This window comes from Hyalella azteca, unplaced genomic scaffold, assembly GCF_000764305.2.
Source record: "Hyalella azteca isolate HAZT.00-mixed unplaced genomic scaffold, Hazt_2.0.2 contig520, whole genome shotgun sequence".
NCBI classification, from domain to species: domain Eukaryota; kingdom Metazoa; phylum Arthropoda; class Malacostraca; order Amphipoda; family Hyalellidae; genus Hyalella; species Hyalella azteca.
Window position 1 is genome coordinate 30414 of NW_025930867.1, and position 25131 is coordinate 55544.

The 25131-nt window shown below is 39.1% G+C and overlaps 3 protein-coding genes and 1 long non-coding RNA gene across 5 annotated transcripts; 3 read left to right on the forward strand and 1 right to left on the reverse strand.

Moving 5' to 3' along the window:
* The first annotated feature begins 293 nt into the window (after positions 1–293).
* On the forward strand, positions 294–8146 carry LOC108665450 (esterase-5B). 2 transcript variants are annotated; one of them, XM_018152205.2, is made up of 10 exons: positions 294–557; positions 1609–1749; positions 2016–2391; positions 2726–2919; positions 4602–4767; positions 5358–5539; positions 6443–6586; positions 6643–6676; positions 7229–7418; positions 7815–8146. In XM_018152205.2, the coding sequence occupies exons 1-10, from the start codon at positions 324–326 to the stop codon at positions 8026–8028; spliced, it is 1875 nt and encodes a 624-aa protein (XP_018007694.1). In that variant the 5' UTR covers positions 294–323; the 3' UTR covers positions 8029–8146. The 2 variants fall into 2 exon arrangements, with proteins under 2 accessions (XP_018007694.1, XP_018007693.1); XM_018152204.2 differs by lacking the exon at positions 6643–6676 and having other exon boundaries at positions 6443–6620.
* A 96-nt stretch (positions 8147–8242) lies between these two features.
* LOC108665451 (U4/U6.U5 small nuclear ribonucleoprotein 27 kDa protein) lies at positions 8243–16215 on the forward strand. The gene is made up of 5 exons (XM_018152207.2): positions 8243–8402; positions 12385–12497; positions 13508–13635; positions 14176–14256; positions 14932–16215. Exons 2-5 carry the CDS (start codon positions 12406–12408, stop codon positions 15045–15047), a joined length of 417 nt encoding a protein of 138 aa, XP_018007696.1. The 5' UTR covers positions 8243–8402; positions 12385–12405; the 3' UTR covers positions 15048–16215.
* A 928-nt stretch (positions 16216–17143) lies between these two features.
* On the forward strand, positions 17144–20197 carry LOC108665448. Its single transcript, XR_001930444.2, has 2 exons — positions 17144–17583; positions 18404–20197. It is a non-coding gene; the product is annotated as an uncharacterized LOC108665448 (long non-coding RNA).
* On the reverse strand, positions 18946–23959 carry LOC108665446. Its single transcript, XM_018152197.2, has 7 exons — positions 23729–23959; positions 23252–23401; positions 22768–22935; positions 21423–21533; positions 20972–21126; positions 19640–19817; positions 18946–19492 (listed from the first exon to the last, which is right to left on the reverse strand). The coding sequence occupies exons 1-7, from the start codon at positions 23804–23806 to the stop codon at positions 19355–19357; spliced, it is 978 nt and encodes a 325-aa protein (XP_018007686.1). The 5' UTR covers positions 23807–23959; the 3' UTR covers positions 18946–19354.
* Positions 23960–25131: the final 1172 nt, after the last annotated feature.

Sequence of the window (25131 nt, forward strand, 5' to 3'; positions counted from 1 at the left end):
GAGGTGACGGATATAAGTTCCGTAAATTTCATTTGTCGGCCAAAACTTGAAAATGTGTACGCAGTTGTAAAATGTTTAGGAAATCCTGTCATATAAATAAAGATTTTTTTTTCAACATCAATGCTATAAAAAATTGAAATAGGAACATATTACATTATTAACATATCAACAATGTTACAAAATTTATCTATGAGATACGCAATAATATTTACTTCTAGTTTACTACTAAATGCAAATACATTCATAAAATAACATCATTGTCATTATTGTTAATGAGAAATCCGTTCTTTTTCAGACATATATTCGCCTGTCCCCATTCGGATATGTATTCATCAGTTACTGTTAACACGCGAATATCCCTATTATTCCTTTTATTATTCGCAGTCAGTTATTACAGTGTAGTTAGCGCGTCGTATGATGCTGCTCCCCCGAGGGTAGTAACCCCTAAAGGAACTTACATCGGCAAGCACATCGTGTCAGGTCGTCAGAAGCGCAACGTCTTCGCATTCACCGGCATACCTTACGCCAAGCCGCCCCTTGGCGACCTCCGCTTTGCCGTGAGTTTTGATTGTAACGTCTTCTAGTTTGTTCGGAATTTATAAATAAAATATTAGTTCTACTTCAAAATTGCACTTTTTATCGCATTTTCTCATTTATGGAAAAAAGGCGCTATTGTGCTTGTCATGTCCGTCCGTCCGTCCGTGACCTCACGTCACGAACGAACGAGAAAATGCGCTCTCTGTCACTCACTGCAGCGAGTACTGATCTAAACAACCCTAAGTCTGGCATACTATGTATCAAGTTAAATGTGATGTTAAACTTTCCTCATGTGATGTTGAACTTCCTCATGATATGTTGAACTTTTTCAATTGTGATGTTGAACTTTCCACAGCGATTCTTACAAACACGCAAGCAAATTTCCATGTACAACAATTTTTACCAAAATATTTAATACGAACATTTTTTGCCTGCTCTCCGTGTTTGGTGATTTACTCCAAGCCTTCCCCCCTCATTATTTTAATGGCTCAGAAGCATATTAACTACTACTTAACAAGTCTCATTCTACTTAACAAGTCTCATTATGCTTAAAAAGTCTCATTCTACTCAAAAGTCTCATTCTACGTAACAAGTCTCATTCTACTTAACAAGTCTCATTCTACTTAACAAGTCTCATCCTACTTAACAAGTCTCATTCCACTTAACAAGTCTCACTCTACTTAAGAAGTCTAATTCTACTTAACAAGTCTCTTTCTACTTAACAAGTCTCATTCTACTTAACAAGTCTCATTCTACTTAACAAGTCGCATCCTACTTAACAAGTCTCATTCCACTTAACAAGTATCACTCTACTTAACAAGTCTCTTTCTACTTAACAAGTCTCTTTCTACTTAACAAGTCTCTTTCTACTTAACAAGTCTCATTCTCCTAACAAGTCTCATTCTACTTAACAAGTCTCATTCTCCTAACAAGTCTCATTCTACTTAACAAGTCTCATTCTCTTAACAAGTCTCATTCTACTTAACAAGTCTCATTCTACTTAACAAGTCTCAATCTACTTAACAAGTCTCATTCTACTTAAGTCATTAAGCATTTCTAATTAACCTACAGTATCCTGAGCGGCTGACGGGCAGGCTGGGGGAGCACGACGCCACCTCCCCCTCCCCCGAGTGCCTGCAGTGGGACCATCTTAGGATGCGCGGCGTCGTGGGTGTTGAAGACTGCCTCTACCTCGATATTTACACAAACTGGGTATTAACAAACTCCCCATATAACACTCATAATTGTATTATATACATATTTTTATAATACTGTTTGAGATCGATTTTCAAAGGAGATAGTATGCCTATCCAGGCCTATTCTTCAATGCCGAAGATACCATACTAAAGCTGGGGAATTTTCAAGCGACTAAAATTAATGGAAAATCTTTTCATGCTCAGTGTGTAAATCGTTGCGTGCGTTAGAATAAAACGCAGTGCATGTGTGTGACATTGATAAGTTCTTTACTACAATTGCAGTACCCGGCGATAGTTTCAAAAGTAACTCACCAGCCTATCGTGGTTTTCGTCCATGCCGGATCATGGCTGGCTGGGGGCGGGGCCCAAGACTGGTTTACAGCGGATTACCTCATCGAGAACGACGTCGTGGTTGTGAATATTAACCACAGACTTGGTGCGCTAGGTTTCCTATCAACCGAAGACCGAGCAGCCCCCGGCAATTACGCAATGAGGGACGTAATTTTGGCTTTAGAGTGGATCAGGGAGAACGCTTGGTTCTTCGGAGGCACCAACGATACCGTGACTGTGATGGGGTCTGGTGCCGGAGGTACGACAACTCACCTTCTCACTCTGTCACCTCTTGCCAGAGGGGCTTCAACAAATCACGATGACTATAGTAAGTTAAACAGAAGACTACAATAAAAATTATCAAACAATTCTTAATTTAAAACGCCAAGTAAATCCACCTCAACTTCATCAAAACGTTCCGGAGACTAGCAACGAAATGCTAGTACAGGAATGCTATGAACGCAGGAACAGTAAAATGTTAACTTTTTGAGATGATGCTGGTGTCCAAAGCGTAGCTAGAGAAAATATGGTTCATTTACTTGCCTTTTTTGCATTAAAATAGATGGTTAGCTTGCGAGCTAAGCCAATTTATATTATAACTATAATGACAATCATGCTATAGGAGTAGAAATGAATTATTAATTGAAACATTTGCTGCGCTGGTCTTTTGGCGCGGGCCATCTCGCAGAGCGGCACGGCCTACAGCCCGCACGCCATCTCCAGGGACGCGCGGGCGCAGGCATTTGCGCTGGCGCGAACCGTCGGCTGTCCGGCGGGACTCGAGTCCGTCCAGCTCATCCACTGTCTCAGGAACATGGATGCCAACGCCATCGTGGGACAGATCCCTACGCTCTTTGTGGGTATTGGATGACATCAGGTTCTTTAATTCAGAGACAAATCCTTACAGTCTTTGTAACATAACATAGTGATGTCGGCGCTGAAGCGTAGGCCTGATGTGGCCTGTCGCCGATTCTTGATCTTTTCGTGCCTTGTTCACAGAAGATCTAATATCGTGTCATTTGACCGGATCTTTTCATGACTGACGATAGTTGAAGTAGCTACTAGACTTCCACCGGGTTCGATAAGGAGCTAGGCATTTAAAATCTGAACATATATTTTTCCATAGCTTTATCTAGTCTGTTCTTGAACGCGTTCATACTTGGAGTGCCAACGATGTCATCGGGGAGGCTGTTCTTCGAAGCGAGAAGAAATTTTGTCGCGTTGAGATGTTGCAGCGCAGTTTTTTTAGTTTATAGCCGTGGCCCCTGGTGTTGGTTCTTATTTCAAATTATAGTAATCCTTCGGGGACTTTGTATAAACCATGAGTATACTTGTATACTTCAATGAGGTCCCCACGCAGACGTCGATAACTGAGGCTTGGAAGCTTCATAATCTTCAATCTTTCTTCATAGGACTTGCCCTTCAAGCCTGGAATTATCCTTGTTGCACGTATTTGAACATTCTCTATTAAATTTCTGTCCTTTTCAAATCTCGGTGACCACACAACGTTTCAAAACTCTAGATACGGGCGCACGACAGCAACAAACAACTGCTTCATGCATCGCTTCTGCATCTATACGTACTCATATATATGAGCGTCTGATTAGTCCAAGAAGTTTGTTGGATGTGTTAGCTTGCGTTTCAACATGCTTAGAAAATTTCAGCTCCTTGTCGACATAAACTCCGAGATCTTTTTGCACACTAGACTTTTCAATCATTACTCTCTCGTTGTAACCATGTCTTCTCATACTGTAATCTTGCTGTTCATTGTTCTTCCCGAGGTGAAGTACTTTACACTTGTCAGCATTAAACTGTAGCTGCCATGTATCAGCCCAGCTAACTAAACTGTCAAGATCATCTTGTAATTGCGCTTTATTTGACGCATCCTTCACTGAATTATAAACTTTTGTGTCGTCGGCATACATGGAGCACACGTTGGACACTACTTCTGGCAGGTCATTTATAAAAGCAACGAACAAAATAGGCCCCAGGACGCTTCCTTGTGGCACGCCACTGCGCACTGATGCCCAGTCTGACACGGTTCCGTTAATGCTGACACGTTGTCGTCTACCTACTAGAAAATCTCTGATCCATTGGAGTACGTTTCCCTCAATTCCCAAGGACTTCAGTTTACGCAACAGCCGCTCATGCGGAACACTGTCAAATGCTTTGGCAAAATCGAGGTACAATGCATCCACTGGCTCCCTTTCGTCCAGCAGGCGAGTCCAATCGTTCAACGTAGATAATAAGTTAGTGGTGCAGGATCTGCCGGTAATAAAACCATTGTGGGTATTAGGCAACTTAGGGATCTTTAATTCAGATTCAAATCCTTACAGTCTTTGTGGGTCTAAGGTAACTTCAGGTTCTTTAATAATTGAGAGGCAAATACCTATTTCATCTAATTGTATTATATTATTTTAGATCTTTTAATCTAGATGCAAGTTACTACTCATAATCACGTGTTATATAAAACTTTTTTGCTCATAAATAATATATACAAATTTTCTATATAGAATTTTGGAGTAAATAATTGTTCAGAAATGGGACGAAGAGCCGCTGCCGTTTGGACCTGTGATTGACACGTGGATGATGGATGAAGCCTTCTTACCTGACGAGCCACACCGCCTCATCCACAACAATAAATTCCTTCAGATCCCCTGGATGTGCGGTACTAACAGGGATGATGGCGCCTTCAGAGTTAGAGGTAACGTGAAGATAGTTTGGAAATTATTTGAGTATCAAGCGAGTTGTAACGCCTGTTAGCTCGGTATTACTATATTTCTTTTCTCATCATGTCAGGTTCTGAAGTGATATGTTTCACAGTGACCACCGAACTTAACCCATAAAACAAATAACTAAATATTCAAATTAGTGAATAATTAATACGTTTCTTCAATTTCAAACAAATTAAATTAATAGGGACGGCATGCATTCAAAGGTAGGGAGCTGAACCCAGACTTGGGTTATCGGTTCTCACAAATAAAATAGAAATTTTTCTCTAACTATTTCCGAGTTTTTCTCTATATTTTATATTAATATTCGTTTAAATATAGACTTATTTAAATATTCATGCTGATATTAATGTTAATGTTGTTTGTTAATTAAATACCAGCAGCAATCAACTACTCGACAGGATGATATATATGCCTGTGCGTCGGTTAACCATTGATCTATAAGCTATCGGTATTCACTATTAAAACCCGCGTGTAGCATGATGATCAACCAATGTATAGAACCTGCAATAAATTTCCCGATGAAACCTCATATCTAACACTAAAAATATATGCTCTGCAGACATTCTGCACGACGACGTGCTAGTACGACAGCTGAACACAGACTGGGACCGTGTAGGTCCAGTGCTGTTGCACCTCACCAAAGACTCCTGCAAAGACCCGGTTGCTGTTGCCAGACAAATACGACAATACTACATCAAAGACAAGAAGTTTGGCGACGAGTCTTCTAAAGAGTTCGTGGAGGTCAGGTGCCATAATAATGCCTAGTATAAATAATATGTAGCATAATAATATAAAATAATGAAAAACTGAAATTCTGCTCATATTTTCATGATGGTTTACCGGACAAATCAGATTATGATGCCGTCACTGCCTCCGACATCACACGACATCTAACACAGTCGTTTTAAATTTCAAATATCAATGATGATTGTTAGCTGTTTTGATCTATGTTCATTCGTATGTTCTTTTAATCGTACGTATTGATATTTGCGTAATAACTTCTTATAGTTTTTATATGAACACATAGTATTTACATTCATTTTCAATATTAGCAACTACTTTCATAAAATGTAACTTCGTATTATAGTGAAGGTTTAATTATATTTAACATGATATGGTTGACACCAGCAAAGCGTTCATTACGTCAAGATCATATTTGCTACGCCAAAAAAAACATAAAGCAATCAATATAATGGAAACTTCAATAGCGTATTTTTAACGTATAAAGAATATTCACGACATCAACATTATGCATTCTTGGTTCGTAAAAATTCTCAATATTAATACAAATCGGAAATTTATGTGACGTTATCATAATAATAATGACATCAACATCATACTAACCTCATCACAATGTACATTGTACATGGCATCTACATAATAACTGACCTTATGATAAAAAGAGTATCACACTTAACTCATGCTTAACATCATACTAACAATGGTTGAACTTTTAGTTCAACCATTATACTACCTTCATCATAATGTACATGTCAACAACATTTTACCTGACCTTATGATAGTATTGATGACAAGAACATCACACTAACCTCATCCTAATATTCATGTCATCAACATTATACCTGACCTTATGATGATATTATTGACAAGAACATCACACCTAACTCATTATGTCTCGGTCAGATGATGACGGACCGCTTCTTCGTGTACCCCACGGAAAAAGCCATGCGCGACCACTGCTCCCGCCTCCAGGGGCAGTACACGTGGTGCTACCGCTACGTCCTCGACTTCTGTGGTCGTAAAAGCTTCCTCGATATCCTGCAGCAGGATACTGCCGACGCCGCAGCCAAGGAGGCATTCGGTAAGACGATATCCTGCAGCAGGATACTGCCGACGCCGCAGCCAAGGAGGCATTCGGTAAGAAGATATCCTACAGCAGGATACGGCCGACGTCGCAGCCAAGGAGGCATTCGGTAAGAAGATATCCTACAGCAGGATACGGCGGATACTGATGCCAACAGGCATTCAGCATGACGATATCATGCAGTAGGATAGTGCGGGAGTTGTTGCTCAGCCGTTATTCGGTAGAAAACAATCATAACCAATTTCATTTTCAAATTTTGCAGGTATTTTTATGCTCTAACAAATTACTCGTATTTCAATCAATGTTTGAGTTTATCGTAACACATTTGTCTACAGCTTAGCTATAATAATTCTATGTACTACATAAGTTGTAAGGTTTTAGAAGGCATCGTGTATTTGCATGATAAACAATCATGATCTTAGATTTCGTTCCGTTCAGAATTTTCGTAACTACATGTAACCTAAAAACTCTTAGCGTCAACTACAAAAATTTTCATGTACTATCGCAACACATTTAAGTTATTTAAAATTTTTCTTACATATTATTACGATACCTAAGATAGCTAAAATATTGTTATTTTTAAAATTTATTTTATATCACAATAGGATTCGCAAACCCGCGTTTCCAAAACACACGGGATGCCCACGGGTGGGGTGTGGGCTTCATGGACGAACTCTTGTTCTTGTTCCCGTCCCCGAAGCTGAAGTTGTTCTACGCCCAGCAGCACAGCAAGGACACCTCGTCTTCAGTGTCCACATCCATGATCATGTTGTGGACAAACTTCATCAAAGGAGGGTGAGACAATCGCATGTAACAAGTCATTTCTGTTTAAATTTAATTACAGGCTAACATTTGTATCCAATTAGTGTGTCTGTGCATCAATTGTAAACTGATTATGCTAAGATTATCATAATGGAAATATCTTCATAAGTTTTTGGTCAGATTTTGCACAACCTCTTGGAAAGAACTTGTGTAATATTAGAAATATCCGTTTGTGGTCGACCGCCTGCATTGTGAACTTTTAATTATAGGGGTTTTAGCGTGCGTCATAGTTAGCATGTAATCGTAATTTAGTTTGAATTGTGTGTTTCATACAATTATATATGTCAGTATCTAAAAATTTCCAGTTATGAAAATGTATTGTCTTTATTTGTGCCGCCATCCACCATTTATTATTTTTTCCCATTGCAGTGACCCCACGCCTCTGCTGCCGGGTTATCCTGACGATGTATCCCCTTGGGGAACGTGGTGGGAACCATATTACGTGGGCTACGACATTTACCTCAAAATAGACCCGGACATGGAGAGTAGAGACACTCCTTATAGAGCTGAACAACGGCAGTTCTGGGACTCGCTGCCTCTCTTTGAAAACCGAGACCACAATATCATTAGAGATGAATTGTGAGAATTTGATCTATATTAGTTCAAATTCTTCAATTACACATGCTAATTTACGCATTTCACTGTTTCATTCTATATACTATTTCTAAATAATATATATTTTTCATTCATGTAAGAATTCCAATGATGTTGAATTATTTCAATTTCGAAGAATACGCCTGAATTATTGGATAATTTTCAAAATTATTACCTCATGAATAAAATGTATTAATAAAAGCAAGTTTTGCCGTCCTTACTACTAAAACGCTTTGGAACTCGTAGTAGTTCGCGTGGTTAACGCCGCGTATCGTCAAAGTAAAACTGATCATCAAGTTTAGTCAATTCTTTGAGATTGTGGGACTCCTAACATTCGATATTATTCCTAAATTTTCACGAATTGTAAGTCTGATCGTTGTAAATTAAACATTTCATTATTATATATATATGCATTTCAACTTTGTTCTCCTACAGCAGTATTATACGGGTATGTTAAGTGTTAACCATACTTCAATTGATGAGGCTACATCACGCCATCAAACTTCCAAGTCGAACGTAAGGAACGTTTCTCTCCGTCGCAGCGTCAGACTATCGGAGCATATTATAAGTAGCGGCAAACTAAATATTTTTTAAAACCCAGTTCATTTTTAGTTCTCTGATAAAGTTTAAAATTGCATTCAATATCAATTTATGATAGGTAATTGCGGATTGTGGTTAGGTATAAAAAACCTTGAACGAAGGAACTTTGCTGTCCGACTGGAAAGAAGCTCAAGTAACACCATTGTTCAAAAAAGGTGACAAAAGCAGCCCCGGCAACTATCACCCTGTCAGTCTGACAACTTGACAAGTGTTGTTTGTAAGCTGATGGAATCTGTTCATCTGTTGTGACTTGTGAGGGGTAGGGTAAACGCGGTATATTCCGACATACATCGTAGGTAATTCCATCACCTCTCCAGCTTTTCCTTTATATTAAGCTTTGTTTTAGTTCCATGCGTTCATTGATGGTTGAAATGGTGACGTCAAAATGACACGAGTTTAGATCTATGAACAAGGCACGAAATGGAAAAGAATCGGCAACAGGCCACATCAGGCCTACACTTCAGAGCCGACATCACTATGTTATGTTATGTTAATACTTCACTGGTCTTCTTAGGCTAATAAATAAGTGAAATTCTAGGAAGGGTCAAGGGAGATACTTATGGCACTCCGCCTTTGGTCGAGCACTCCGAGTCTCCGGCAATTGGTGACTTTCGGCGGTCTAAACTCAGAGCCCGGTCTAAACCCAGCTTGGTCTTTCCTAGACCCCAGTGGAGTTTCAAAATTGATTTTGATACAAAAATAAGAATTGAACTGTAAAACTGCTTAATGACTTCCCTTGATTGCACTTGCGAGTTGTGAAATGCCATCAATGATTGAAAAAAATGACAATAACTTACGTACTTTCATTGGTTGCTGAGTCATCTTTCTGGGCCCAGCTGGCCAGGCTTCCCTGACTTTCATTCTTGGTTTCTCTTTCAAGCTTTATGATTCATGCCATCCTTGGAAAAGAATGTCGATAATATACAACAGTCAAAAATATGCACAAATCACAACTCCCTCTAGTTAACAGGCTGGAATTCTAAAATTTGTGGTTGACATAAAAAAAGTGTACCGCCTTAAAAAAATGTTCCAGGCAACTAGAAACAGGTTTGCAGGCTGTCAGAAATCGGCTTTGGTTACGGTAGCTATGATTGTATGAACGTCAAGTCAAGTCAGGCAACACAGAGAACTTAGAGAAGGTCCCAATCCCATGCTAGTTCAACTTGCATGGGAGTGGCCATACTATGTATATGCCAAGCAAAGCCACATGGACTGCACGTGTTTGAACTCAAAGTGCGTTTCTAATTTTTTAAATTCGATATTGGGCTTTCCTGGGAAATGCAGTGTAAAGCAGTGACTGTTAAATTTTGAAGAGAAGTGAGTGACTGAGTCTTACCACGGTTAGTCAAGTCGTATAAGATGGGTGTGCATGACACTCTTATCCACGAGCGGAAGAGTGGGAAATTTCGCAAGTAACATATTTGAATTATTTAAATAAATTGTTTTATACTTTTTTATCACATGAAACATTCTGCATTTTGGAGTTATGTTATAAATGTATTATTTAAAATTTCAATTGGCTTTAAAACGTTTATAGGAAGCTAAATATTTTTAATATTGCCATGTGACTTGGCCTTGGAAGATTGGTCATATAATAAAAAAATGGCTGAATGGCTGCCACCATTCAGCCGCTGGGCTCAGTGGGCTGGCGTGGCGGTCTGCGCAGGTTACGTACTGGCGGTACGGCAGTAAACACTGAGTTTTCGTGGTGAAAGGTTGGGTGATGTTGCTGCGCTCCCATTTTGGGCAGGCGCGCTCGTAAATTCCATGTGATGATGGTAATCAAGATTGCTTCTAGAGTGGCACAGTGCATGGGACCACTCAAAGGCTGACCAGTGTGGAAATCCAGAGGGGTAATATATTAACTGGTAAACATAGCAAATAGAAAAGCAGGACCCAAAAATCTGGAATGTCCAGCACACTTCCACAGTTCCACTTTCAGTCCATCATCATCACTGATGAGTCTCTGCAAGATGCCACAGCTGTTTCATTGAAAAAAATCAGCGCTTGCATCATCACAGTAACAAGAATCCAATCAAAGCTTGAACCCGTCCAACGTACTGTCACAGGGATCCAATCGTCGCTAGAACGTGTGCAACATCACAGCCACTGGAATCCAATCAGCGAAAGAAAGCTAGAAGGGACCGCCTCAAATGCACACAATGTTAACGCACTGATATAATTAAACTTATGCATAATCATAAATTAAAGAACAATTCAGTAATACTGCAAAATTAAGATAAGAATGTAATTGATATGAGGTAAGAACAACTCACTGGCAGGAAGCGTTGTGAGACCTAATTAATTAGCTAAAAATATTCTAGTAAATACATTTTCTACCTATTAGGTATCAGCAATCAGCCACATACATTCAACGTCTTCGGGAAGTGTGTCACACAGAAGCTTTCGGCTTTGTTGCAGCAATAAAAAGCCAATTAGAAGTAGAATGTATGTGTAATGTAAGATTATATCAGCATCAATTTTTCCAGCACATGGGAATGTTGATGCATCAATTTGAGCTTGGCAATATTATAAAAATATTGCCACTGCGTGCTGGCTGCCCATCTTGAACTAGGACTGCATGCTGGACGCCCATCTGGAACTAGGACTGCGTGCTGGCCGCCCATCAAACCGCCTCAAATGCACACAATGTTAACGCACTGATATAATTAAACTTCTGTGCATAATGCTACAATTCTTATTTCAAGAGCGTAATACAATAGTGTAGTTATGTCATTATTTCAGAATACGATATACATTATCACTTCATTAATATGAAATCTTGTGTCTCCTCACTGATGTATTTTGGTTCCATTGGAAACATGTGGCTCATAAGTTTGTCATTCCTTGTAATTTTGAATTTATGCAGCATGATTCTGCAAAAATATCTTGCACACTGACTTTTTAGCACATTTTCTCATTTATGAAAAAAAGGCGCTATTGTGATTAGTGATTTGGCGTAATATGTGCGCATAGCTTGGCAATTAAGTTCATAGCTAAAAAAATAGCTTTCTGCGGCTTAAATAGAGGACTCAAGGCTCAAAAATTCCACTTGATTGATGAATTCTGATAATTGATGCATTCAAGGCTCTAAAAACCCTATCATGGCTTGGAGACCTACCATCCCTTTAATTTTTTTGATTTTGAAAACAGTGAAATTTATTGTAATGTGGTTTAAATTTCCATATGGTTGATTTGAGTGATTGAGTCACATGGTCACTGCCTGCTATGTGAGAATAATCAACCTATTCTAAATTGTAGCCAGTAGTGTAGTGAATGAACATGTACTGTGCAGCAAGACTTGCTACTCGAATGTATTTTTTTCCTTGATGCCTTTGTAGCTACATTTTCAGGAGCTTTATGGTAGTTTTGGTAGCAGCTACGTTTTTTGGCTTCAACACATCAATTTTATCCATCTTGTAGGAATTAGAACTGGGAGGTGTGGACAAAACTTGTGTCTAAATGCTTTCACACATGATAGAAGTTGTATGCCTACAAATTATATGAAAATTTTATCCATTACTACAGCATTGGCCTAATTTACAACCTGGTTACATGCCTGTCTTTGCCTCCTTACTCTTGGCATTTCATTTTCAAGATATTCAAATCTCTGTTAAATTTGTATGGCAATTACAAAAATGTTTCATAGAAATGACACATGAGGGCTAAAATATATCAAAGTTCACTGCAGATTGAATCGAATTATGGAAGTTCAGATTTTTGTTAATCTACTAACATTTTGCAGGAGTGAGGTTTCTTTGAAATCATGCCTATCCGAGAGAGGGATGATGAGCGAGATCGAGACACTGAGAGAGACCGTGACAGAGACAGAGATCGTGATAGGGATAGAAGGAGAAGGTGAGTTTGCTGGTGCGATTGCCCAGTGAATTTATACATGCATCATTATTTTTTATTTGAAAATTTCTATTCTTTGCTATTACTTATGGCAGTTAGTGACTTTAAAAATTGGTGATATATTTTCTCAGCTCAAATTAAGAATTCTGAATCTACACATATGTTCTGTTATCAATCTAATCCTTCTCTTATCTCAATTATCTTATTGAACTCATCATGCACCCTTAGGCTTGTCTCATCGTTTTCCTTTTAACATATTTTGATTTCATCCTTTGATTACGTATTGGCAAACTATGTTTCTCATAAATTCTTACATTATGACCTATTTTTTACAATTAATTTACTCATTACTCTCCTGTATCCAGAACTTGGTATTTTGATCAATATTTAATTGATTCTTTCAGCTGAACTACCAAGAGAACAAAATTTGTTTTTGCCTCTATTATTCTAAACTTTCACTAGGTTAGGTTATTCATCACTTGAATACGTATTACACTTTACTTGTTACTTTCTGTGTCAGACTTTGAACAACCCCAAAGTTATGGAACGATTGAATATCTTTGTTCAATTACCCTTAAATTAAATGGTTGATTTTTTTTTCTCATTACTTCAACTTCTAAACAACACATTGTGGCTACAGTCTTCCATCCTTTTGAAAATCATTGCATCTACTTTACACATTACTGATTGTGATTGTGCATAGATTATCAACATTGCTTGCCCAACTAAATATCACTCAGAAAATGTATGCCTAGATTTCAGGTTTCTTTATAATTTATGCAACAATCATAGAAAATTCTAATATCCGTTAACAAAAAGGGAGTGTCAATCAGGAGCCCATTTTCTTTTCCTTAATAGCACCATTTTCTTTTCTTTAACAGCACCATTTTCTAGCAATTATGGTAAGTAAAGTTCAATACCTATTATGTATTGAACAGAGAGATTAATGAACTCAGAAATCTTCCATGCTTGTCATTTGATTCTTAGATAATGTTGCCTGATTGTTGTGGCAGGTCTCGATCCCGCGACCGTGGGGAGCGTGGCGAGAGGAGGAGTCGCAGGTCTCGTTCTCGGTCACCATCGCACAGACGTCACCGCAACTCCCCTGTCAACACGGCCGGTCCTAGCGGCAGGCATGAAGGTTTGATACGAAAAAAATGAGTGTATCCATTGGCGTGTGTTTTTAGCGCATTTTCTCATTTATGGAAAAAATGCACTATTGTGCTCGCCATGTCCATCTGTCTGTCCGTCTGTCCGTCCGTCCGTCCGTGACCTCAAGTTTTCGTCGACGAGAAAATGCGCTTTTTGTCACTCACTGCAGTGAGTACTGAGTTATATTTTTTAATTCTTGCTAATAATGGTACCTATATTTGTGATAATTTTCTGTTTCATATATCTGCGTTTCCATATCTCTTGCAATGGTAATTGTTGAAGACTAGATAGGCAAATGTGAAGTTTTCTTCTACTTTAACATGTTCTTTCAATGTGGCTGAAGAATGTTTTTCTTGTCACAGTAAATAAAATGGATTGACTGATTTTTAGATTGATTGCCATTAAAGATTTAAACCTAACTAAAGGATGTTGTTTACATAATTATTTACGACTATAAAATGAATTCCATTGTTATGACAGTGTATATTTATTTTCATTTACATGCAAACTAATCTAAAACAAATTATAGAACCTCCCATGTCAGCGATGACGGAAGAAGAGCGGCAGATGAAGGAACTCATGGGCTTTGGTTCTTTCCACTCCACTAAAGGTGAGTTCAGTGTTGCAATTTTTAGTTTCAATATGTTTGTTACTCTAATTTATGGAGACTAACAGATGGTCTGCTTAGACCATCTTATTCTCATTTTGGCATTTGCGCACCACATTTCTATGCATTTGTTCTACTTGAAGAGATTTGGTATCTACGGTATTGATTGATTATAGATGGCTCTAGTGAGAAAATTTTCCAGTTCTTACAGTTGTTATTTTCCAAAACAGAAATGCATTCATTTTAGAAGCAGAACATGTACGGTGATGAATTATTTTCTAAAGCTCACTCTTCTTCCATGAAACTCTTATGTGACCTAATGATGTGAATCTCTGAGAGACAAATATGCTGTGGAGAAATACTGTCACTTGTGCGTAGATTAGTTGTGATACATCAGCAGTGTAGGACCAGGAATTACGGTAGTGATGAATGACGCTAAAAAGACCATGAACGACGTTGGCTTTTTAGGACTTCATTGACATGATGTGCACTATCCGCTAAATTTCTTGCATGGTTGAATACCTAGAACAAAATTAACGTTATTTGTAATATAAGGTATATTACCCAGCGTTAGCTGGGTACAATATGCTTTTGCAATCAATTATAAGGAAAAGGAAGTCTATTTCTACGTCTCCTAACGCATTTATTTTCCCTTTTTTTTTTTTTTGCTGCCCATAGGGAAAAAAGTGGAGGGTAACAACGTGGGGGCCGTCCACGTCATCATGAAGCGAAAGTACCGCCAATATATGAACAGGAAAGGAGGCTTTAACAGGCCTCTAGATTTTGTCGCATAATTACACCTCTCACAGTGACCTCCTGTGATGCACTAACTCAGTTTTCCTATTTTATCAAAAAACAAGCCTAATGCATGCACCTATGTTTGCTTCAATCATTGATAAATTCGAGATTATCCACTACCATCTTTTTTTTATGCCATTTTTTGTTGATAAGTTCCCAATATAACGTAAAATTTGCGGTACGCAAAATACCCAGGTACGTACCTAGCTTGTACCTCGTACAAATAGCCTTATAGCTTATAGCTTGTGAGCATAAAAGCCTCCACATGCTGGCACTGGTTAAGGTATCCATTCTGAAAAATATTGTGCGGGAAATCGCTTCATGTACTAGTGCCAACTTGTGATACAATTGCCATAATTTGCCTGCGAGCACTGGCTTGTTTCTTGCGGGGTGACAGACGCTGCAACTCTTGCTACAAGTTGATAGAATTACTGCCTGGGAAAATACGTACCATTATACCTCCCGCTTACCCATACAAGATATAAATTAGGAGCATATTTACACAGCAAGCGTCACGATTATTTTCTACTTCACACTTACGAAGAAACTTGTTAGACTTACATTTTAGTTGCATAAAAAACGTGAATGAGTTTGAAAACCTGGCAAGTTGATACCAAGAAATTCAAGATTACTTTGTATATAATGTGCGTGCTTTGTATATAATGTGAAATTTGTTTACCGTTGTAGAATATTAGCAGGTGAAGTAAGCACGGCCTGGACAATCCCTTACGAATTTTTCAGCAGTGAAATTATTCTGGCTTTAACAGCGTAATTTTGAGTATGTCTTGTTTGAATCATTCCCAGTGCCAACGGTCACACTTGAATTAATTTGCTTCTCTTTTTTCTGCACTGATTTATTCAACCTGTTCCAAGTTTTATTGACACTAGGGAAATTAATGAGGTCATTGTAATTGGTGAGGCTAATCATTCTTTCTATTAACTTTAGTTGAACTTAGAGTTGTCTCGAGGTAATGGTGACAGGAAGGAGGAGTATTATGTAAGTTTAGAATTAATCTACTGACTGAACTAGTGAATATGCCTTTTGTAATCTGATCTTTACTTTCATTTTGAATCTAAAAGGTTGTTAACCTTTCCCAAGCTGCTTAAATTTGCGCTTGGAATTTTATTGATGATGATTTTCTGAAATAAATACTTTCAGTCTGATGGTATTTTGAAAAACTTCGACCTTATAGCGTGCAAAATTTGATGTCAAGTTTTAACTATCGATCAAACAATCTATGCCCTTAGTTAATATAAAGAAATGCTCACAATCCTTAATAATAATCATACATTTATTGGTGTAATCCCTTTTCTTCCGTTTTGTGTGGGACTTTGGATCAGGATTATTCACTTGACTATGCTTTGGATATGTGCAGTGTATGCATGTGTGCAAATTATGTTTGCCACTTTCAACATTTAACTAGCAAAATCTTTCATCAGATATCAGATGTTGAACTACTGTTTTAAAGAAAACTATCAATTTAGCAGTTTTACTTGAGGCACATAACATGTATATAAGCCTATATAGAACCAAGCATAGTAGAAGATTTTGTCATTAGATTAATATTTCCTAAAAAGGAAACCTACAAGACAGATTAAGGAAAAAATATAAACGTATGTTTTAGGATCCAAAGTTTATGGACAATTTCTAGAAGCTCATTATGGGTCGAGGCAGGTACAAATAACTTCGCCATCTGGGGCACGTCATGCGTCTTGGGCAAGAGACGCGAGGAACTCAGAGATTATGAGGAGTATCAGGACTGGCTGCACAGGAAGAGGGTGGCCATCGTTGCTCAGGTGAGGTGGTGCACAAGATGAGGGTGGCCATCGTTGCTCAGGTGCTGCACAAGAAGAGGGTGGCCATCGTTGCTCAGGTGAGGTGCCTGTCTCTTATACACATCTNTGTATCTAATTTTTATATGTATCTGTCTCTAATTTTTATATGTATCTGTATCGAACTTTTATTTGTATCTGTATCCAACTTTTATTTGTATCTGTATCTAATTTTTATATGTATCTGTCTCTAATTTTTATATGTATCTGTCTCTAATTTTTATATGTATCTGTCTCTAATTTTTATATGTATCTGTCTCTAATTTTTATATGTATCTGTATCCAACTTTTATTTGTATCTGTTATCTGTATCTAATTTTTTTGTATCTGTATCTAACTTTTATATGTAATCTGTAAACATACCGGTTGGGGAGCTCGGTGATGGGCAGGTTGTTGTTACCCACGTCTTCATGGGGAGGGTCGTGGGTGTCCTCTTTTGTGTGGAAATATGAATATTTGTGGGGTATGAATCCTGCATAGCTCTTGCACTGAGTTCTGCCAGGTTACTGTAAGCAGCTTCTATGTCTCAATTTGCCGTATAGCCACTACTCACCATGAACTGCAATCAAAATAGGACAAAGAATCTCATTAGTTTTCTTCTTGCAGATCCAGGATGTCGAGATCTCCGGTAGCCTGCCCCGTTTCATCACCATTTTATGTTCGTGAGGAATTCGGCAGTTCTCCTGAACATTCTGATGGGTGAGGTTTTGATGGTTCATGCAGCTTGCTGTGGACTTCTTGCATATTTTGTAATTATTTTCCAGCGCAATGCCGATCTTGCGAATCGGCTTCATTATTATTCGTCTTTACATTAATGATACGGACAGTGACTCAGTGTCAAGGGTAAAATGCGGCTTCGCATTCATTTAAAAGTTCGAGCGACTACTGTCATTTGCTGCTTGTAATTGTAAATTGTAAAACATACATTTTACCGATAATATATGAGGTTGGAAGCTAATCAGTATGCAAGATGGAAACAAAAGCTTCTATGCACTTCTGAACACTAAATGCTTGTCTCATTTCATCATTGAGGAGCTGGCCAGTATCCCCGCTACAGCGCTATACGCATATTAATTTTGCTCATAATTTACGAGGTTGTGAGCCAATCTAGATAGAAACAAACTTACTTGTTCTTCACTACCCTAAGTTTTTTATCAAGAAACAAACTTACTTGTTCTTCACTACCCTAAGTTTTTTATCAAGAAACAAACTTGCTTGTTCTTCACTACCCTAAGTTTTTTATCAAGAAACAAACTTACTTGTTCTTCACTACCCTAAGTTTTTTATCAAGAAACAAACTTACTTGTTCTTCACTACCCTAAGTTTTTTATCAAGAAACAAACTTACTTGTTCTTCACTACCCTTTGTATCAAGAAACAAACTTACTTGCTCTTCACTACCCTAAGTTTTTTATCAAGAAACAAACTTACTTGTTCTTAACTACCCTAAGTTTTTCATCAAGAAACAAACTTACTTGTTCTTCACTACGCTAAGTTCTTTCTCACTGTATCTTGATTAGGTCGTCTGTGTCTCCACCACCGCGCCGGCCTTCCCACCGCATGGATCGTTCGCTCGACAACAGGAGACCGCGTCACCGATCACCTCGCCATTCTGATTAGCAGCTCAACATAATCTAGGTTTTTTTTTCTTCAGTTGGTTCTTAGTTTTCTTTTGTTGACATTCTAGACTTGTCCATTTCATAGATTTCTTTCAATCACAACATATTTGCCAAGGTTTGATCTTTTCTACTCGTAAAGCTTAATGACATAGTTTTCAATCGGGCCCAAGCCCTTCTTAACATGACTTAGGCGGTCAAGATTCGCGAGAGACAACGTGTGTTTAAGATTTGATAAAAAGGAAAATTGCCGATTATCATTATGAGTAAACTTATTTGGCTTATGTTTCTGGAAAGGTATCGGAAGCTTGTTATCTTTGACGTATTTACATGGCGAAGTTGCTTTTGATGATGAGGAACTGGAACTATGATAAAATTTTGTGTTCATCAAACGGAATGCCATCTTACTTCACTTTCAGATATCGCCACCTTGTTGAGTAAAGGAAGTGCAGATTTTTTTTTTTAATATTCTTTACTACACTTGACTAAAATTATCAACGTGATATCTAGGAATAATCTCAATAATCAAATGCGAATCGTTAACTTAAAGATAAGCATCGTGCTCAACATCTGCAGTGCTGGCTAGCTGCCAATGTGTGACAGACCCAATACAGATCGCTCCAAAATCTTTCTGATGAACAAAAACTGAACTGAAAGTCTCAAGAACAGCCTATTGTCATTGGTACCAATTTTTTGTCTCGGTTTTTAATTTGCCACAGGAAAGTTACATTCTATTCTAATTGGAGCACGAAGGAATAACTTGTCTCTGCAATACGACAAACGTCTGGCCTGTTGCACTACCATCCACCGCCGCTGTGGCATTGATCAGGTGTCCAGTGAAATTCTTCGAGTTCCTCACGCAACTTGTCGCTTCTTGCCCTCCTCGGTGAGACCAAGCTTCTGTAAGAAGGTCAGCACCTCCTCTACATAGGCTTCCTTGTAGCGGTAATAGTGGCTCACGTGCGGCGACTTCTCGAATATCTTCACGAAAACCTGCACAAACGGACACGTTTTAGGAGCCAACACAAATTAGATCCAGCAACGTCCGTATGATAAGCACGAGATGTCAGACAAAATAGATGCAGCAACGTCCGTATGGCAAGCACGAGATGTCATCAAATTAAAGAAGATTCTACTCACAGGGACGTTGTATTTCTCCCATTTCTCGTAGACGACGGCATTCATCTCGATGGTGGCGACGGGGTCGGCCTTCGAGAGCAGAAAAAGGGCAGGACGCCGCACGTAGCACTCGTGGAACTTCTGCGCCGACCGTATGTAGTGAATCGTCGCGTTGTCATACTGGGTGCGCAGGAACCATCTGAAGGAAAATTGTTTTGGGGTTAAACAAGTTTGTTACCTCAAGGTTACTGATTTATTATTTGGCATCAGTGGTACTAATTATCTAGGATTGAGAAGAATTCAGGTAAACCGCGAAACTTCAGGACGAGCTTGGCGCGTGTTAGTACTGTTTTACAATGAACTGCGTACAAGCCGACGTCTTCACTTATGGTTAATGTGGGTTACGAACTATAGCTGAAAAATTCCTCCCAATATATGAACTTTGCGCTGATATACGAAACGAAGCTGTCGGCTGTTAATGACCATCGACCTGATAGACGAGGCTCCATTTCTGCTGGCTGAAGTGTTAACCGATTTTTCTCAGTACCTAATAAGTAATTATTAGTGGAACGTTTTCGAGTTGAGCGTTTTTTTTCTCCTAAAACTTTTGTGTAATGTTTTAATTTTGCTGCTGGTACTAAATCTACAATTTGTATGTTATTGAAATGGCACGGGTACCTTTAAAAATTTTGAAGGTCTCGTTGCATAAAAAGACTGAAACCGGAACTTTAGAGGTTGGATGAAAAAAAACACTTGCTGATAAATTTAGAAAATCGCCTCTACAGGCGGAAAATCTTGTTCACGGAACTTATGCAGCTTGTAGAATGCTGGGAATTCATTATAGTGAATCTACAGCAGGTACAAGTTTTGAGGTGTCTTTAATCGTTTTAGTGACTCTGACATTGCTCTCAGTATAATTATCACTGATTTTAGAGTCCTTATATTTTGAATGTAATATGGTAGTGTCAGCTTTGATTATACCGAGTAGGCCTGTACCTCATTCGATACCACCTAGCCATCTCGCCGATTTCAACCACAATTATCACAACTAGAACGGGTTGCGAACTCCCAACTCGCTGCTCCAGAATTGTGATCTTAACCTCTCGGTCTTCCCCTGAATCCCGTATCGGCCTGCAGGTATTCTTATGAGAAGGCTCATTGATTCAGAGCTTAGCAAAGTAAAACTACTCACTAAAGTTCCCCTAACAAATCACGCTGACTTGAGTTTCATCTAACGCAGAGAACTACCTTAAGATCCTTCAAGCTGAATAATTACTCACGATACCTCGCACAAAGAAGACTCACTCTCGACACGTCCAACACAAAAGTCTTGCTCCCTACTATATCACTCACTCAAGGTACGACTGAATGGAACTCTGCAGAAGCTTGTTTGCGGTGATGGCTTTAGCAACGCCGCTGGGGATGCCCTCCACATCCACGGGACTGTCCCAAATTTGTCCCACGAAACGATCCATCAAAGGACCATACCGCTGCACGTCGTTGGCCATCTGGATAAACAAGTTCTAGATAAATAATTAACAATATATTATTCTTGAAATGACTACCTAATTCCTATATCAATTATAAATAGGTAGTTGCTCACCTATCAGTAACCTCTACTCGTTTCTGATGATCAAACCAGCAACAAGGGCCATAAATTACGACTTTTATACACGAAGCAAGCTAACAGGCAGAAACTACTGAACACAATTCAGCTAAGCCATTCATGTCTGACTAATCTATGGCTGTCTGAAAGAAATGATGAGTAATAATTCTGAATAGGTTTGTTTTCACATCGACTCACCTTTAACATGCCTTCACCGAAGATGTACGCCCCCACGCTGAAGCCGTGCACTAAGACAGGGCTGGAGGATGGGTTGCTCTCCAAAAACTGCAGCATTTGATCCACAACAATCTGTTGGGAGAGGCGATCGTTAATTAAAAGCGACGGATAAACAATATGGTTGATTTAACATTGAAATAGTTTCGTTGCCATCATTGTTAGAAGATGTGTCAACAATGTGTCGGGAGAAGTCTTCGTCATTTAGTATATGGAAAGAGTAATAGTAGTAAATTTACTAGAGCTTCAGAAAATCTTTATCCATTTCGGGCCATAAGTCCAATTCGCAGCGCCGTCGTTCTGAGGAGTTTCAGACTTGTAGTCTAGTTCACTCGGTAGCGATGTTGGTCGTTCACTCGGTAGACACGCAGTCGTGAGGGTTATAGTTGGTTTTGAGGTCTTAAGGTTAGTGTTCATGTCTTAACGTTGGTGTGAGGTTAGCGCTACCATCATTGCATAAGTCCTAAAGGTCAGAGAGTAGGTTACATTGAGTTAGATATCGCTTGACGCTGTCTGTTCTGAAGCTAATTCGAGAAATCTACCTCAGGATCATGGCAAAGGTTACGTTCAGGTTCAGTTGGAGGGTATCTGGGAAGAAGTTACTTCTGTCGACACTAGTTGGAGCACTCCACTATCTCGTATAGCACAGACAGGGGGACTAGACGCTCGTTGCAGTAACCAGTAAGACATTGGAAGGCGTTCTGCAAGGTATCTGTGGGTGAGGCGTGTGTGGCCAATCCTTAGCCTACTCAGGGCCACTTCCATACATCGCGATCTGTGGTAGGAAGATTTCCAGTCTCGTCCATTGTTCTTCAGGGCTTTTAACTTGTTTTCCTTGGCATTTCGCCACTGCTCTCGCCACACCGTATGAATTCCTGCTTTGATTATGGAATAGTAGTCACGACTTCACTGAAAATCACCATGTTAGCCGTGACCGCGCTGACTGCCCCCTGGTCTGCCCTTACGTTTCCGTGTATCCTCACGTGGTCGGGTACCGCAGCCTGCAGTCGCGATCACTGTCGCCTCGCGAGGATTTCTATAATGATGGTATGCTAGCTCTTAAAGCAAGTTGGCCTTTTATTGCAACTCTTTGTCTTTCGTCCTTGAACTGTTGCAAATTCCTTGCCCTTAACATTGAACTTTTTTTTTTAATAATTTGCAAGTTCTCGAAACGAATACGCTTTACGGCAGTAAAATAGATTTATTCTCAAAAAAATTTGAAACGAGAACGTATTTTAAATCGAAACTAAACGTGAAAACGCTATCCCGTTGATATTCCTGTAAGTAAGTAATATCGATCTGTACTTGCCTGGGTGCCTTTGACAGGTCTGATGAGGTCAAATGGTGATATTCTTATCTTCAAGACGTCAAAGCCAAGGTCAGTGTAGAATTTCACGAACTTCTTCATATGACTGTCTCTGCTCATCAGCCAGCTCAGCAACACCGTCAGCGGTCGGCCATGACTGCTCTCCTGCAGCTATGGTCAAAAGTTAATAAGAAGTGCATTTACATTACTAGTAATCATGGTTACTTACATTACTGATTAAAGTAAGTTTTTTTTTTTGTTTTGATTTGAAGGATACGTTTCAAGACACCTTATTTGAAAAGGCATCGAATGACCGATTACAAGAAAATTTAAGGTCCGCAAAAATTCTTCCAATACTGGATTGTGGATAGAATTACGAGATCTTCTAACTGCACTAAATGTAATGCATTTAATAACACATCGCGTAAAAACAGATTTATCAACAAATAAAAATTTTATAACTTCTACACCGGTTTCGAGTTCTTACTCGAAACGATCCCTTGACGTCGGGTGTGACGATGGGTTTTACTGCTGGTGTGAAGAACTCGAGGTTTCTGTTGAAGCGGAGAGACGAGAAGTGACGTAACAGTTGAGCTCCCAGGGCTGAGTTGGTGAAGCCGCTCATGGATTGTAGAGCCTGCGCATGTATTATTTATTATCCAGCGTTATTTTAGATTGAAAAATTACAAATTTTGCGCAAGCATACAATGAAATACTTAACACGCCCACTGAATGCAATTGAAGTCTAGCATCGTCCCGCCTGATGATCGAATGCAAATTTAGTTAATGGCGATAACGTCAAGTCGTCAACTTCAATAGGTATCAGGGAAAACTTCCCGGACGATCGGTTCTGATAAACACAATAAAACATACAAAAAATTAATTAATCTAAATAATTATCATCGGGTGTTAGCGTTTAAATGTCCAGTGAAAAGTCGACAATTGATCGAAAATCATTACTTACCGCAGAGAAAGGCAACGCAGTTCTGCAGGCCGGAGAAACGGCCAGAGCGAAGACGCGACTGCAGTTGTTCAAGTTCATCTCGGTGACCAATTATTGGGTAACCTTTTAATTAATTTACTAAACTTCAATTACCCAACTGAAAATAAAACAACAATTTCAGAATCCCGACTTCAGAGAGTTTCTGAGAATAATTCAGGTCAAGGTCTGGAAAATACAGACCAACAATGAAGCGAACGTCGAAAATAATCAGTCGCATATTGAATTGATGAAAATTTTTATGTTAATTCTACAGCAGCATCTTGGATCAATAGTTCGTTTAGCGTGGATTACTGGAATGCTCGTTACGGATAAAATGCAACTTAGATTTTATTTGCTATATAATAGCAAGATTGAGGTACAGTGCTAACGGTGTTAAGAAACTCAAATGTAATTCACAAATGGTGAAAGACAAGACGAGTCAAAGATAGGAACTGGCCCTAACGACAATTCATGAAAAAACATGACTGGTCTGGGAGATAAAAACTCTCAACTAATAAAAGAATAAATATTTTATAATCAATATCATAAAAGTAGTAATAAGATTGAATCATTTCCAACGACTTAGATGCAATGGTGTCGTTTCATGTAGCAAGACTAACATTCAAGTCAGAACCTACATTATTCGCATAGCAAGACGCTCGGGTACCGTGGGAGCGCGTCACTTCCCCAACAAGAAAATCTTGCCCCGGCGGTAGCAGCAGTGTCGAAAATCAGGATTTTAGACGAGGATTTGGGGTGGTGGCATTGTGAAAATAAAATCAATCGCAATGGTAGCTTATAATGGCAGGTGTGTTAAGGTTGTCATAAATAGAAGTTCGTTATCACTTCATTTAGACGTAAACGGATGATAAGTAGCAATAAAATTAACCGTTGTATGGTCACTGATACATAATTTGCTGGCACGACCACTTGTACAAGATCGCTTGCACGGTCACAAGAGCGAAATCTAGTCATGTGTGCCAGTAAAGCGTGCTCCGCCGGCTTGGGTGGAGGCGGAGCCTCACGCCAAGCCGCGTACATGGAAGTTCAGGAGACTCGACCGTGCGGGCGTTTGGCGCTGCCGTGCTGCGTGACGGTGGTCGACTGCGCACCATCTTCGAAGGCAGATGACTGGCAGGAAGATGACTGACATGAAGAAGATGACTGACAGGAGGAAGATGACTGACAGGAGGAAGATGACTGACAGGAGGAAGATGACTGACAGGAGGAAGATGACTGACAAGAGACAGATGACTGATAGAAGAAAGATGACAGGCAGAAGAAAGACGACTGACAGAATAAAGATGACTGACAGAATAAAGATGACTGGCAGAAGAAATATGACTGACAGTAGAAAGAGTAACTGACAGAAGAAAGATGACTGA

What these genes read in the sequence shown, in the direction of transcription:
- LOC108665450 (XM_018152204.2), top strand. Translation starts at nt 324, where the DNA reads ATGTATTCATCAGTTACTGTTAACACGCGAATATCCCTATTATTCCTT. An exon ending in TTGGCGACCTCCGCTTTGCC is followed by an intron (nt 558 to 1,608) that starts GTGAGTTTTGAT and finishes ATTAACCTACAG; the next exon opens with TATCCTGAGCGGCTGACGGG. An exon ending in GACAGATCCCTACGCTCTTT is followed by an intron (nt 2,920 to 4,601) that starts GTGGGTATTGGA and finishes ATAATTGTTCAG; the next exon opens with AAATGGGACGAAGAGCCGCT.
- LOC108665451 (XM_018152207.2), top strand. Translation starts at nt 12,406, where the DNA reads ATGCCTATCCGAGAGAGGGATGATGAGCGAGATCGAGACACTGAGAGA. An exon ending in TCCTAGCGGCAGGCATGAAG is followed by an intron (nt 13,636 to 14,175) that starts GTTTGATACGAA and finishes AACAAATTATAG; the next exon opens with AACCTCCCATGTCAGCGATG. An exon ending in TTCTTTCCACTCCACTAAAG is followed by an intron (nt 14,257 to 14,931) that starts GTGAGTTCAGTG and finishes TGCTGCCCATAG; the next exon opens with GGAAAAAAGTGGAGGGTAAC.
- LOC108665446 (XM_018152197.2), bottom strand. Translation starts at nt 23,806, where the DNA reads ATGAACTTGAACAACTGCAGTCGCGTCTTCGCTCTGGCCGTTTCTCCG. An exon ending in TCCATTCAGTCGTACCTTGA is followed by an intron (nt 19,818 to 20,971) that starts GTGAGTGATATA and finishes ATTTTCCTTCAG; the next exon opens with ATGGTTCCTGCGCACCCAGT. An exon ending in GGGAGAAATACAACGTCCCT is followed by an intron (nt 19,493 to 19,639) that starts GTGAGTAGAATC and finishes CCGTTTGTGCAG; the next exon opens with GTTTTCGTGAAGATATTCGA.